Here is a 15,449-nt window from a genome sequence, read left to right as displayed (position 1 = left end):
TGTTGTCAATATGTCTCTTTACATCTGTTGTGCAATTCCTAAAATCATGTACCTGACGGTAAGTGTTATCATGGTTCTCTGTCAGTCGAAGGTTAAAATGTATAACAACTGCTGTATTATTTTTGGTTGTTAGGCGTCTCTGTTTATTTTTATCCTGGAGAAACATGACCTTTCAATTGAAATCTATTTTAATGAATTGCTATTTGTGAAGTGCATAACAAAATATCTATATCCGCGTGTACACCCGTTTTCCAGCTGGAAATAGGTTTGAGTATCGCCAGCATACAGTTGGATGTTGACCTGATACTTCTCTTGGAGTTGGGCCAGGGGTGCATGTACATTTTGAAGAGCAGGCAGAATAGTGGTGAATGTTTTAGGACACTGGAGGAGGAGGAGGATGTGGCCCAGAAAGGAGCCACACACCTTCAGCATGAGGGCAGAGGAGGGCTGTGCTTACTACTATAGAGAGACGCAACTGTGAAAAGTTCTGGTGCCGAGTCTTTAGATCTTTGATTTCTGAGGCAAAGTGAGCCCAGATGCTGAAAGTTGCCAATCCACCATTCCGAGGCAGTCCTCTCAGCGTGTATGCCAACTCCCATTGACTGCCACCCATCTGCTGATGTTCATTCTGAGGAGCTGCCCAGAAGAATCTCGCCAGCACAAGCACAAGGGCTAGGTCTGGAGCTCCATGCAGCGTGTCTACTGTAGCAACGGCTGGCTGCTGGTAGTTCCGCTGGTTGCTTCGGGATCTGAGCACCTACAGTGGGCCAGGAACAGCCTGGCCATCGGGGTCTGAAACAAACCACCTGTTATTTCCTCATGGGAGCATCAGCATAGAGTTTCTTGGGAGTTGGGAAAGCGGGATTGGAAGACCCCAGGTAGTATGTTGTATGGAGTTGTAACAGGCTGTAGCTACATTTCCTGTAACATGCCTGCTTGGGTGCCCCCTTAGGTGCTGTTTTCCTGCACCTAAGGGGGCACCCGCAGAAAACTTTAGAGCACACACATAATGGCAATGAAAACACACCAATAGTCACCCTAACTGCAGGGTGGATGGGCCATTCGACTCGTCAGAAAAAGGGCTTCAGGACATGCTGAATGGTCAGTCTCCTGCTGCCCACACTCTCCTTCCAGTTTCTTATCGGCAATGGCAAAGATTGGAATTTTGTTAAAGAGCTGCCAGTAATAAATAACACCTTTCCGTTGCTATTCCTATCCCCCAACTCCCTTATGCACGCATGCTGGCTGCTCAAAAGACACACACACCATCTTGATAGTGTTACGGTTGCGGTAACCTTCATTACAAAACTACACCGTTCCACAAACAACGATAAAGACAATTGAACCCACACCATCCTCTACCCTGGGCATTAATCCCATGTTTTTAGAGCTCACAAGAGAGCCCTCTTGAAGGGGGTTTAAAAATAGGCCTGCAAATTCCACACGCTTGTGCGTGTGATTTTCTTTTTGTGGCCTGCTATTGGCCTTTCACTGCTTGCTATTTTGTAAGGTAGACACCAATAGGCCAGAGGCGTGTGCATGGCTCCGCCCCTGGCCTATTGGTGTCTATTACGTGCATTTCCTGACATATGCTTTCAATTAATTCGAAGAATATGGCATGAAAGGCACACGTGCGGCACTACTCACGAGCTTCTTTTTTTTTTGGATCCATTTCACAGCCGAAGCAACTAAACACTGACGTCTTGTTCTTTTCTTTAGTCTCTGTGCGTGCACGTCTTGTCTTCAGTATCTTTTTATCTTCTCAGCGCATTCCTATCTCCTCATAACTCACGATCTCTGACCTTGTCTGCCTACTGGGCCACCTCTTCTCTACACGCCTGGGTCCTCTCGTTTTACCCTACCTCGACATGCGTGCCCCCTGTATTACTCACCTCCCTATGTCTCCTTTTGTTTCATCCTCTCTGTGCAGTGTGCACGCACGCCTTGTCTTTTGTATTTCTCTTCTCTGTGCATGCCTGCCTCCTTTACATTCACCCTCTCCTCCCCGAGCATGGCGGACTCCTCTTTCTCTTGACCTCCACTGTGGTGGATGCCTGTCTTCTGCACTCCACTCCTCCAGGCGAATGACTGTCTGCTCTCGTTTCACTCTAGCCTTGTGAGCGTACATCTCCTGTGCCTCTCTCTCTCACTGTCTCTCTCTCCCTCCTTATCTCTCTCCCTTTCTCTCTCTGCCTTTCTCTTGTGCACCTCGTCTCCCTATGCACCCCTCCCTTCCTTCGGTCTGCTCTTGGCCCCCCTGCCTGCCCCCCCCCCAGCATCTCTGTACACTTCCGGTCTCCCATGCTTCCCCCATCTTGAAATACCCACCCCTCTCTGGACCCCAGGTCTGATCGAATACATATTTACAGCTGCGCAGCGCCGCTAAAACAAGGATGTAAAGCGACACAAAATGTTACCTTTAAAATTCATTTCATGCAGTGGAAGAACCAGAAAACTGCTTATTATCCACGAGAACAAAGGCGATTTGGCCGATTCTCTGTGAGATGTAAAACAAAGGAGAGTAGAGGAAGCAGAAATGTTCCCGAGCAATGGGGAGGGATATAGCACCCCCCTCACCCACACACCGCACCCCACATCCCTACAGTGCACATAACTTGGATGGGGAAGGCGATCCCTAGAGTTGCGATTTTTTGCGCTTTGCGGGGGGGGGGGCATCATTTAGTTAACATTCTGAGTAGGGCCTTCTCAAGACTAACCAGTAGTTTAATTAAGGGGCGAACATTGAGACACCTAAAAGATAATGCACACTCTGGACCACATGCTGTCATAAAATTCCGACAAAACGTTGAAGATTGAAATCATTTGAGACGTTCAGTTAGCGGGTGCTTCCGGACCAGCCTGAATGCTGAATGCAGGAGTTTCAACACAATTTCCCCTGCAACATGAGTTGTGGGCATTGGAATATCCGACAGCAGGGCACAAGTCCTAAACAAGCATTGCCATAGCCAATAGGTCTCACCTTTAGAACCTTTTAAGTGTTTAGCCAGGCAACAGGTTATACTGGGTGCTAGAACACCTACTCTTACTGCACGAGTAGTAGGCTAAAATGACTGCACCTAGCCAACACACTAAATAAAATTAGTAATTTCCAGGCAAGTGCAGTAGCTCACCACATAGGGGTAGAAACGATGCAATACAATAGTCAAGATAAGAACTAATGATGGTAAGTGATAACTTGATTCTCTCCCACACCTTCCCACCATGTATAAAACCAGCCACAACTCTGCCACAAAATACTTAAATATACATAACTCCTAACTTCACAAGTGACAGCAAATCCCTTCTCAAAATGGCCACAATACAAAACACACAGTTTACCAACCACGCAGAAGAGAGTGGCCGCTTACGGTCTCACCCGGAAAGCAATTGAGGTCTCATGCATGGTAAAAATGAACTAAAGAAAATAATATGATATGACATATTACCTCAAGTGGTAGGTTGTATTATGGGAAATACCAATGAGCACTTGCCAGACAACCTCGGGCCCAGACTATTGAAACCATTAATTTAGAAAAGCTGTGTCACCCTCACACCCCCTCGCCCTCACACCCCCTCGCCCTCACACCCCCTCACCCCCTCATCCTCACACACCCTCACCCTCACACACCCTCAGACACCCTCACCCTCAGACACCCTCACTCACCCCCTCACCCACCCTCTCACCACCACCAACACTCTCACACTCACACACCCTCACCTTCACACCCCTCACCCTCACACACCCTCTCACCCTCACACCCCCCGCACCCTCACACCCCCTCACACCCCCTCACCTTCACACCCCCTCACCCTCCCTCACCCTCTCACCCACCCTCACCCTCTCACCCACCCTATCACACTCACCCACCCTCTCACCCTCACACACCCTTTCACCCTCACACACCCTCTCACATTCACCATTACACACCCTCTCACCCTCACCATCACACACCCTCTCACCCACCCTCACCCAACCTCACCCTCACATCCCCTCACCCTCACACCCATTCACACCCCACACCCCCTCAGACCCCCTCACCCTCACACACCTCCTCACCCTCACACCCCCTCACCCTCACACCCCTTCACACCCCCTCAGACCCCCTCACCCTCACCCTCACACACCTCCTCACCCTCTCGCCCCCTCACTCTCACACCCCATCTCCCTCACACACCCTCTCACCCTCACATCCCCTCACCCTCACATCCCCTCACCCTCCCTCACACCCTCATCCCCCACCCTTACACCCCCTCACCCCCCACTCACCCTCTCACCCACCCTCACCCACCCTTTCACCCTCACCCAATTTCTCACCCTCACCCACCCTTTCACACCCCCTCACCCTCACACACCCTCACCCCACACCCTCACACCCCCTCACCCTCACTCACCCTCTCACCCACCCTCTCACCCTCACTCACTCTCTCACCCTCACCCACCCTTTAATACCCTCTCACCCTCACCCACCCTCTCACCCACCCTCACTCTCACACCCCCTCACCCTCACACCCCCTCACCCTCACACACCCTCACCCTCACATACCCCTCACCTTCACACCCCCTCACCCTCACACCCCCTCCCTCACACATCCTCTCACCCACCCTCACCCTCACACCCCCTCACCCTCACACCCTCACACACACCCTCACCTTCACACCCCCTCACCTTCACCCTCAGACACCCCCACACACCCCCTCACTCTCACACCCCCTCACCCTCACACCCCCTCACCCTCACGCTTCCTCACCCTGACACACCTCCTCACCCTCACACCCCAACACCCTCACACATCCTCTCACCCACCCTCACCCTCACACCCCCTCACCCTCACACCCCCCCTCACCTTCACACCCCCTCACCTTCACCCTCAGACACCCCCACACACCCCCTCACTCTCACACCCCCTCACCCTCACACCCCCTCACCCTCACACCCCCTCACCCTCACACCCCCTCACCCTGACACACCTCCTCACCCTCACACCCCAACACCCTCACACTCCCTCATCCTCACCCTCACCCTCACACACCCTCACCCTCTCACCCCCTCTCACCCTCACACACCCTCACCCTCACATCCCCGCACCCTCCCTCAAACACCCTCACCCTCTCTCACCCCCCCTCACCCACCCTCTCACCCTCACACAGCCTTTCATCCTCACACACCCTCACACCCCCTCACCCTCACACACCCCCTCACACTCCCTCACCCTCACACCCCCTCACCCACACCCCCACACACCCTCACACCCCCTCACCCCCACACCCCCTCACACCCTCACCCTCACACACCCCCTCAACCCCCTCACTCTCACATCCCCTCACACACTCCACCCCCTCACACACCCTCACCCTCACACACCCTCACCCTCACTCACCCTCTCACCTTCACACACCCTCTCACCCTCACACACACTCTCACCCTCACACCCCCTCTCACCCCCTCACCATCACCCCCCCTCACCCCCACCTTCACACCCCCTCACCCCCTCACCCTCACACACCCCCTCAACCCCCTCACTCTCACATCCCCTCACACACTCCACCCCCTCACACACCCTCAACCTCACACACCCTCACCCTCACTCACCCTCTCACCCTCACACACCCTCTCACCCTCACACACCCTCTCACCCTCACACCCCCTCTCACCCCCTCACCCCCTCATCCTCACACCCTCACCCTCACATCCCCTCACCCTCACACCCTCACCCTCACACACCCCCTCACACACCCTCTCACCCTCACACACCCTCACCCTCACACCCCCTCACCGTCACCCCTGTCACCCTCACCCCCGTCACCCTCACCCTCCCTCACCCTCACTCCCTCACCCTCACACCCCTCACCCTCACCCTCACAACCCCTCACAACCCCACACCCTCCCTCTCACCCCCCCACACCCTCGAACCCCACACCCTCGCACCCCTCATCCTCACACACCCCCTCACCCTCACCCCCTCACCCTCACTCCCCCTCATAACATAACAAAGCATAGCAAAACAAAACATAGCATAGTAGAACAAAACATAGCATAGCATAACAAAACACAACAAAACATAGCAGAACAAAACATAGCATAACATAATATAAAACAAAGCATAGCATAACAAAACACAACAGAACAGAGCATACATAACAAAACATAGCATTGCAAAGCATAGCAAAACATAACATAGCAAAACAAAACATAGCATAGCATAACAAAACACAACATAGCATAGCATAACAAAACAAAGCTTAACATAGCATAACAAAACATAGCATAACAAAGTATAGCATAGCATAATAAAACATAGCATAACAAAACATAGCATAGCAAAACAAAGCAAAGCATAATAAAACACACCAAAACATAGCATAGCATAACAAAACATAGCATAGCATAACAAAGCATAGCATAGCAAAACACAACAAAACATAGCATAGCATAACAAAACACAACAAAACATAGCATACCAAAACAAAGCATAGGATAGCAAAACTAAACATAGCATATCATAACAAAACAAAGCATAGGTTAGCAAAACAAAGCATAGCAGAGCATAACAAAACATAGCATAACATAACAAAACGTAGCATAACAAAACAACAACACATAGCATAACAAAACACAACAAAACAGCATAGCTTAACAAAACACAACAAAACATAGCATAGCAAAATAAAACATGTAATAGCATAGCAAAACATAGCATACCAAACACAACAAAACATAGCATAGCATAGCATAATAAAACACAACAAAACAGCATAGCATAACAAAACATAGCATAGCATAACAAAGCATAGCATAACAAAGCATAGCATAACAAAACACAGCATAGCATAACATAACAAATCAAAGCATAGGATAGCAAAACATAGCATAGCATAACAAAACAAAACATAGGATAACAAAACATAGCATAGCATACAGCATCACTCCGCACCACCACAGCATCACTCAGGGGCACCACAACATCACTATGTGCTACCATACCATCACTCGTTCGTCTTCACAACATCACTCAGCGCCACCACAGCATCAATCTGTGCAACCATTCAACAACACCTGGTTCAAATATGTTCTTTCAATGTTTCAAGCTTTATTACAAATGTAACAAAAAGCTGTTAATATTTCACTACTGTTCTTGGATTTTCATCACAATAAAATACACTGAACATAATCTTCACAAAAGTTATTTACAACACTTTAAGCTATTGCCATTATAAATTACAATAACTTTTATTTAAGTATTAATTATTGAAAAAAAATTGAAAGCCATTGTTATTTGTAATATCAATACATGTAGTCACGTAAATACAACACATATTGCATTACAAATGCTATATTTGTCACATTTGCGAAAGTTATAACTATTGGCATTGTAAATGACAAAGCTATTAATTTTGCTATTTTCAAAAACAAAACATAAATAAAAATGTTGTCATTTACAATACCAATAGCTCAAACTTTCCTAATGCGAGACCTATTGCATTGCAAATGCTTGTTTTCCATAGCAATGAGTTCCAAATCACATGTTAAGTCAGTGGAAGCATGGGATATGAATGTAAACATAATGTCCTGCCTTCCATTTTACTTACCAGCGTTTTTTTGATAACATTGTATTTTTCACACATGGTGTCAAAACTTCAAATAATGTACTTTAGCTTATGAGAAAGCTGAACACAATGTTTTTTCCGTTATTAACTGGCAGGAGACATCAATCCATGGACTGAATTGCACAGTGTGTTACCAGGAAACCTGTGCCAAAATGCCAGTTTCCTTAAGTTACCAAATTGTGCGTTCCTCAGCAAATCACTGTACTTCCTTGTGCGACTAATCTGAACTAAGGGGGTCATTATGATGGCGGGTGGACTTGAGTCCGCCCGCCATCGATGCAGGGACTGGACCCGCCCGCCTGTAAGGCGGTTGTCCATGACCCCCGATTACGATGCGACCACCACCGTGGAGGTTTCATCCTGCAACTTTAGCATTGCAGTGGGTGCTGCTGGCTTCAGCACCTGCCGCAATGTCAAAAAAACATGTTGTGTGTTTCCCTACACTACGTGGCTGACACCACATGGTGCCTGCCACCTGGTGCAGGGAACTGCCCAGTGCACAACCACCTCCCCCCAACACAAGGGGGCCCTGCTACGGGCCCCCAAATCCAATCCCGCCAGCCTTTCCGGGCATCATCGGAGCCATGGGCGGGCAAATTCCCCAAGTGGAGCCTTTTTCCTTTCTTTTTCCGTCATGGATACGCCTGACTGCATAACGCTCAGTATGACCTTTACTTTTCTCACACAGAGTGTGACCACAGGCATCCCTCTCCCCCGAATTGGACTCATGATTCCTTATCAAGGCTTATAACATGTATGTTTTTTAATCAATCACGAAAAACAGAGATATGCGTGTGTTTGTGTCTGTATTTGTATATGTTTCTGTGCCTGACGGATTTATGGTATCACTAGTGGTCACTTAGTTTAGCAGGAAAATATATCACACATTCCACAATGGTGTAGTGTTTATTAACCATAATAGGTTCAACATGGCCAAACTGCCATATTTGACTAACTCTAGGCTTTCATATACCATTGCAGATTCCTTATAGATAATACCAATTAGGTGCTGTTTGTTTTGATATTTATTATTTCGTTTTTAATCGGCATGCAGTGACCTTCAAGATAACAGGAGTGGTATCAGGAAGTAGATATACTTGGTCCTGAAGAAAAGCCTTTGGGTAGAACTTCAAGCATGTTGACATGTGAAATCCACAGACATTATCCTATTGAGATTCCTTTTTTCCCCACTTTTTAATAATACTGGATAGATGTGTGAATAAATAGTATCTTTCCTACTAGCCAGGTATTTTTAATTCCTCTTAGAAAACCCTCCATCCCACTCCTATCTTTTCTCATCTGGAATAGTCTAATACCATCAGTCCTCCCACATACTGGTAGGACGCAGCAGGCCCCGTTCCACAGTGGAACGGGAAGAACCCAATGATGAAGCATGCCCACCAAGGGGAAACCCTGGTGGGTGAGGGTTTTTCAAAGAAATGTTCTGCCTCCCAGAGCATCTGAAGGGAAAGAAAGAAGTTTCTAAGGATGGAGTGACTATCTTTGTTTTTGAGACACAGAAATGACAACTTTCTAAAAATTTCATTTCTGAAATAGTGATATCAATTCCGACTTGACCAAGTAAGTTGGAGTTTACCTTACTGTTGAAATGAGTCCTTGGATCATGGTTCGAGCTGCTCCCAAACTAAAGTTAAGCATTATAAATTGTTATACTGTAACCCAGTGTTTTCTTGTCACTGTGAAAAACTTATTTGTAGTTTTTTAGCTTCCAGGACATATATTTGTCCTACTTTTTAAATACCATGCACTCTGCCTCGTTGGCCTTTAAAGCCTACCATACGGGTGAATTATAAATTCTTAAGCTGAAGGTTTACTACTGCAAACCTATTGTGAAGCTGATCACCTCTCATTTGGCTCCTCGTGCGCCCACCACCCGAGGTAGAGGTCTGGATTCTTTGCACTCTCAAATCAAGAACTGAGTGAGGAATACCTTCAAGAGTATTTGATGACTATCAGCTAGATTCATCAAGCTGAAAACGGCTCGCAAAGGGCCAGATTCTGAGAATCTGGCCCTTTGCGAGTGCAATTTTTGCATTTGGGATTCATCATCCCAAATGCAAAAATCGCTAATTGCGAAATCGCATATTTGCGAGGAATTGCATTTAAGGAATCTCAATCTGAGACTCCTTAAATGCAATTCATTAACCATTTTCTATTTGCGAATTCGCTATTTCTGGCCGCTATTTACCACGAAGTCAGACTTCGTGGTAAATAGCGAAAACTCAGAAAAATGCACTTTAGTGCATTTTTCTGAGTGGTATGTTACACACACACATGTCCTTTGGACATGAGTGTGCGCAACATCTGGCTACATTTGCTTTTCAGGGGTGCTACAGGGTGTCCTTTGGACACCCCTGGAACCCTTGAAATCGCACCCTTATTTGCGATTAGCAAATTGCTAATCGCAAATAAGGAAGATGTAGGAATCGCAATATTTTTTGCAATTCCTAAATGAATCCCGTTTTGCAAGTCCTTAATAGCGATTCCTTAACAATCGCTATTAAGGACTCGCAAAACGGGACAATGATGAATCTAGCTGTATGTATCCTGTTCTTGCCACTTGAACCTTCTATCTACCACTCTGAGGCTTTTCCAGAGTGCTAAATGTCCTCACAAGTTCTGGATTCATTACATTACCCAATGTAATGGAACCAACCTGTTTGCACTAATTGTTAAGATGAACATGCTGGGAAATTCAAACCTTATTATTTTTGTTCACTAGAGATCTGACCGAGTGAAGTCATAGCATGCTTAAAGACCTTGTATCTGACTGACTTCTGCGTGAGCCTGTGTGGCAAGGATTTTTTTCATGTTTGTAACCTGCTGTGTCCAAGGGCTTCCACTTTGTATATTCCCTACCTTGGAACCCCATCCAACCATTTAAAGCAACCTTTTAAGTGTTATACGACTTTTTCACTGGCTCATGCCAGAAATGACAGGATGGCTTAATCCATTTGCTGCCCTGCATATCACTTAATCTCAATTCAGCAAAAAAAAGAACTGCTGTGACACACGTGGATCTTGACAAGTGTTCTTTCCTAGAGACATAGATAGGGCCCCATGGACGTCCATTATAACAGGTAGCTTTCGTGACTTTAATAATAAACTTCGCTTTATTGATTTTTCTGTTTTGTATTTAGTTAAAGCACCTTTACTTTTTCAGAACCTCCATGGCTTAGTTTATCTGTATTCCATTTTGAATTGATGTCTACATTGACAAATCCTGTGTTTAGAGTAATTTGTGAGCTCTACTCATGCTACTAAAGGATGCCCAAAAGTATGTCAAGCTTGACTCTGGCCCACCTATGTATATTTCTCTGGCAAGGGTTTTGTGGGAGATTATCCAGCCACCATCCACCTTTTTTTCTGCAAGTATTTTCCTTAAATGTGTAGCTTGTGTTGCATATTTCCCCCTACCCTACTAGATTGCAAATGATCTTCCATAAGTACATACATTTTACTTACACAAGTAATGTAAAAAATGTTCCGCTGGTTGTAAGGGCACAATATCGGTTTTGCCCTGCCTATTCACAAGTCTAAGTAATGTGCTTACCTTACTCATTTGTATTTGTTCGGGCTTGAATAATATCTTTTTCCTGAGTCTTCTGTCATGGTCACGAGGTACCCCACTTGAACACGAAGACCTTGTCGGGCCCATTGATCTACAATGTAAATGTATACTTGTTGAATAAAATATTTTGAATTAGTATTTAACTTCTATTGAAAGAAAGTCTTTGAAGAGATCATTCATTACTAACAAATTGCACAGAGCACAAAAAAAGTCTAAATGATCAAATGATTTTGCAGGATTAAAATAAATATAGATTTTTTTGGTGAAGCTGCTGGCCTATTAAGTTTGCTCTTGCAGTCTGTGGGGATGCATCTTTTTAACTCCCAAGAGATCGTTCTAATGAAGCTGGCATTTAAGAAATATTGACCTTCGATATGGAAGCTCAACTCACTTGATGGTGTTCAGATCAAAAGCCATTGCGTATGATGAATTCATTATAAGGAAACTTTAAAGAAGGCACAGCTCATCCCATTTTATAATTGGTTATTTAGAAAGAGCTCTTTTGTTAAAAATACCTGATCCACAAAGTTCGTGAGAATAAAATTCTAGCGGAATTGGAAAGGCAGAGCTAAACTAATGAATTGTGCAGTTTCTGAATCCAGACCTGTGTTGTGTTATTGCGGTGACTGTGTTGCTGTTTTTATTTAGTTTGAAGGAATGCGAGAACACTTTCTTTGTAATATGAACGTGTTTAGTGAGGTATTTGGTATGACCTAGAAGTGCCGGAAGGAATTCGAACTTAAATCTGCTAGGATATGCGTTCTATTTAGTCGATCTGATTGACTTCTGAAGAACCACAAGGGCTCTTAAATCTAAACTGAGTTATTTCCATTGCACATGACAGTTGATCAGAAGGAAGTATTTATACCTAAAAACCAACTATCACGCATTCACTGACCATTATTTTTACACAGTGGGCATTTTTTGGGAAAAGCGAACTGCTATATCCTCATAGTGTTATTGTATGTTATCCAGCCAAGCTGTCTCCTAACTGCTCAGCCAGAGTGAGAAATGGTATTGGAATGTTGGTGTGACTGTGATGAATAGAATACCTGGGTGCCCGTGTGGGTGAGTGGTGACAGTTGGAGCTGGGCTGAGCAGCAGGGAGGTTGCTCTTGGTGGAGCTAGAGTAAGGGCTGGCAACTGGAATAAAGACTGATGTATATATTTACTTGGACTCAATAAAGAAACCAACAAAACTCTACCTTGCTGCTTGTCATAGGATACAACATATTTTGGCGACAACCTGGACTCAAGCGTACTTCAGGATTTAAAAAGCTGTCTACATATAGTCTAGGATAAACTACAGAAACCAAGAGTAACTACAGAAATCAAGAGTAACTACAGAAACCAAGAGTTACTACAGGAAGCTTGTTTGGAGCTACAGGCAAGCCAGCCGCACCAGTGTCCTTGTCAACGGACGGTCCCACCCACCAGTATCCTTGTCATCGGACACCTAGCCTGGACATGCTCCATAGACATTACAACATTTATGGACTTTTAGGCTAGTGGATGTCTGGTCTAAGGATCACCAGTTCCACATTCTATTGTGTCTACCACTTAGATGCTTTCATTTTAAAAGAAATTACTGGCTGCAAAGATGCGAATTATGGACTCTCTTTACTTTGCTTAGAGGTTGCTTAGACTGTTTCAGTGAGAGGTCTTCACAGGCACACAGGAGCGATGTGGCTGTACTCATTTTGTGCTTTGGAGTAACATGTAGAGGGCAATTAGTGGGTTTGAGGAGTGCCCCAACTAGGACTAATTTCACTCGTGGTTATTTGAATTGAAGCTGGTCTACACTTCTTATTGTTTGGGTCTGCGTGGGATCAAAGGATCAACCTTCGTGCCACAAACTTGTATGGTGCAATTTATTTCATGGACTTTTCCGGTGAGCCCATTCAAGTTCTCTACAGTTTTTTTCAAATATGGCAACCTGTGGCATGTTTATTTATTTATTTATTATCACATTTGTGGAGCGCTCTGTTACCCGGAGGTGTCCTGGCGCTAACATCATTGTACAGGAGAGTGTGGATGTCAGGTAACTTAGTGGGTAAAGAGCCAGGTTTTAAGCTCTCTCCTAAAGGCCATCAGGTCCGAGGATTGTCTGAGGCTGAGTGGCAATTTGTTCCAAGCCTCAGCTGCTCCGAGGGAGAAACTCCTGCCGCCCCAGCGTGCTTTTTTTACTCTGGGGACTGTCACCAGCGCCAGCTCCCCGGACCTCAGGGTTCTGGCTGGTTTGTGCCAGTTGAAGAGCATTTTCATGCTTCTAGGGCCTGTATCATGTAGGGCTTTGAAGACCATGCAGAGTGCTTTAAAAATAATTCTCTTGCGAATTGGTAGCCAATGAAGGTTTACTAGGTCCTGGGCTACCGAGGCAAACTTCGGAGTATCTGTAATCAGACGGGCGGCTGCATTTTGCAGTAGCTGGAGTTTGTTGAGTACTCCCTGCTGTGCGTTTAACATAAGGCTGTTACAGTAGTCCAAGCGTGACAGGACTAAGCCTGTCACAATCGTTTTCCGATGCTCCCTCTCCACATAAGGCAGGACTTTCCTTATTGTTTTAAGAGTGTAATGAGTGGAGGATGAAAGAGCATTAGTCTGTGGTAGGAAGGATAGGGAGTTGTCCACCAGTATACCCAGATTTTTCACTTTGTCCACCGGGGGAGGGAGGGGTCCCATCTCGTCGGGCCACCATCTGGGTGACCAGAAGTTGTCCCTGGCCCCGAAAAGCACCACCTCCGTTTTTGTGGAGTTCAATTTAAGACAGTTTTGGGCCATCCAGCAACCTACCTCATGCATACATCCTCTAAATCTGTCCGCTGTGCTCTCATTTTCACCCGGTAGCAATGACACCACTATTTGTGTTTCATCTGCGTATGCTGTGAGGTGGAAGCCGAATGACCTGCCAGTTGTCAGTTTAACCGCAGCGTTGCGGTTTGAAATGGATGTGCGTGTAATTTTCAGCACGCGCAGGCTTACCTGCTTCGATTGTAGTGTTGTGGAATCCCTGCAACTTGCTGTGCTATGTCAGCTTCATCCACGTCAGCTTTCTCATCATGGTTCTCTACGCAGCTTGGCACTGCTGAGGTACATCTTGCTGCTTAAAGGCACTGTGAGCCATCCGGCTCTGCGTTCCCCGCGCGGCGCCATGTTGGAATTAGCCACATCATACAAGCACGATCCACGGAGGGAGTTTCTTTTCTGGCGCTAGTTTCGCTTTGACAGCACTGGATCAGTCTTGCAGCAGATCCAGGATTTCACAGTGGTGTCCTCGACACCGGAGACTCGCTGGAGATGCAGGCGCTGTGGTAAGTGCTAGCAAGGACCCCCTGTGGATACCAGAGCCTTGCTTGAGATGCAGGTGCTGTGGTGAAGTGCCAGCAAGGACCCCCTGTGTGCTATGCCACACACAATCTGAACCTTCATTTTATGTCAACCAGGTGTTTTACATTTTAGGTTTAACGAAGATCTGAAGTGCCTGGTGGACGTTGGTGTATCCAGGTTGGTTGCGGCTCATTATTTCTTCTTTTTATTTTCGAAGGCTTTGGTAAAGCACCAGGATACCCCAGGTACTCATTTTTTGTACGCCATGTGCATGTTGATGACAGGTCACAGTGCACAATCGAGGGGCAACCACTAAGATGTTCCTGAAGTCACGTGGTGTTGGAAATTTGTTCTGTTCTTTACATTGGCTTAAAGTAAGAAAGGATTTTGTGTTACTATGACATGTGCTGTATTTCAATGGCTCACAGTGTTCTATGTGGGCATCATCACAGTCTTTGGGTCCCAGATTCAATGCACTTATGCGGTCTCCGGACTATATCTTAAAAATATTTTAACCACAGTTCTGTTGAACAGTTGTGTATAGTTGTTTTAGTGAAAATAATACCTATCTGAATTTGCAAATGTGTGAGACATCTCTCACATCTTCTTGATTTTGTGATGTCTATGATTTAGTTGTAATAGTATACATTCTGCCTTTGCAAATGTGTGGGACTACGCACTCGAGGAATTGTTTTACGACCTATTAGTTAGAGTATGGGAAAAATGAAATTTCATAGAAGTGTTTTGCTACCATTTCTCTGGGGAGCTTCTAGTTGTTCTCCTCAGGTGGTTACACCACAGTTTAGGTTCCCTTACGCAAGGGTGGTTATATGCCTTGGTGGATGGTTCCCCACCTCTCTGTTTGTTGTTCTTCTATGTCTTTTGTGATGTGTGTAAGTCGCTGTGCTCTACATGTCACTTCTT

The 15,449-nt window shown here is 45.9% G+C and overlaps 1 protein-coding gene across 1 annotated transcript in view; it reads right to left on the bottom strand.

Moving 5' to 3' along the window:
• The window catches only part of ADAM12 (ADAM metallopeptidase domain 12), a 1,594,455-nt gene that overhangs the window by 170,379 nt on the left and 1,408,627 nt on the right, over positions 1-15,449 (bottom strand). The window contains exon 18 of the mRNA XM_078640467.1: positions 11,181-11,289. Within this exon, the coding sequence (XP_078496593.1) occupies positions 11,181-11,289 (109 nt within the window). The remainder of the gene's footprint in view (positions 1-11,180; positions 11,290-15,449) is intronic.

The sequence above is a fragment of the Lissotriton helveticus genome, chromosome 5_1 (genome assembly GCF_964261635.1).
Source record: "Lissotriton helveticus chromosome 5_1, aLisHel1.1, whole genome shotgun sequence".
Classification (NCBI taxonomy): domain Eukaryota; kingdom Metazoa; phylum Chordata; class Amphibia; order Caudata; family Salamandridae; genus Lissotriton; species Lissotriton helveticus.
This window is presented reverse-complemented; position numbering and strand designations above follow the sequence as displayed.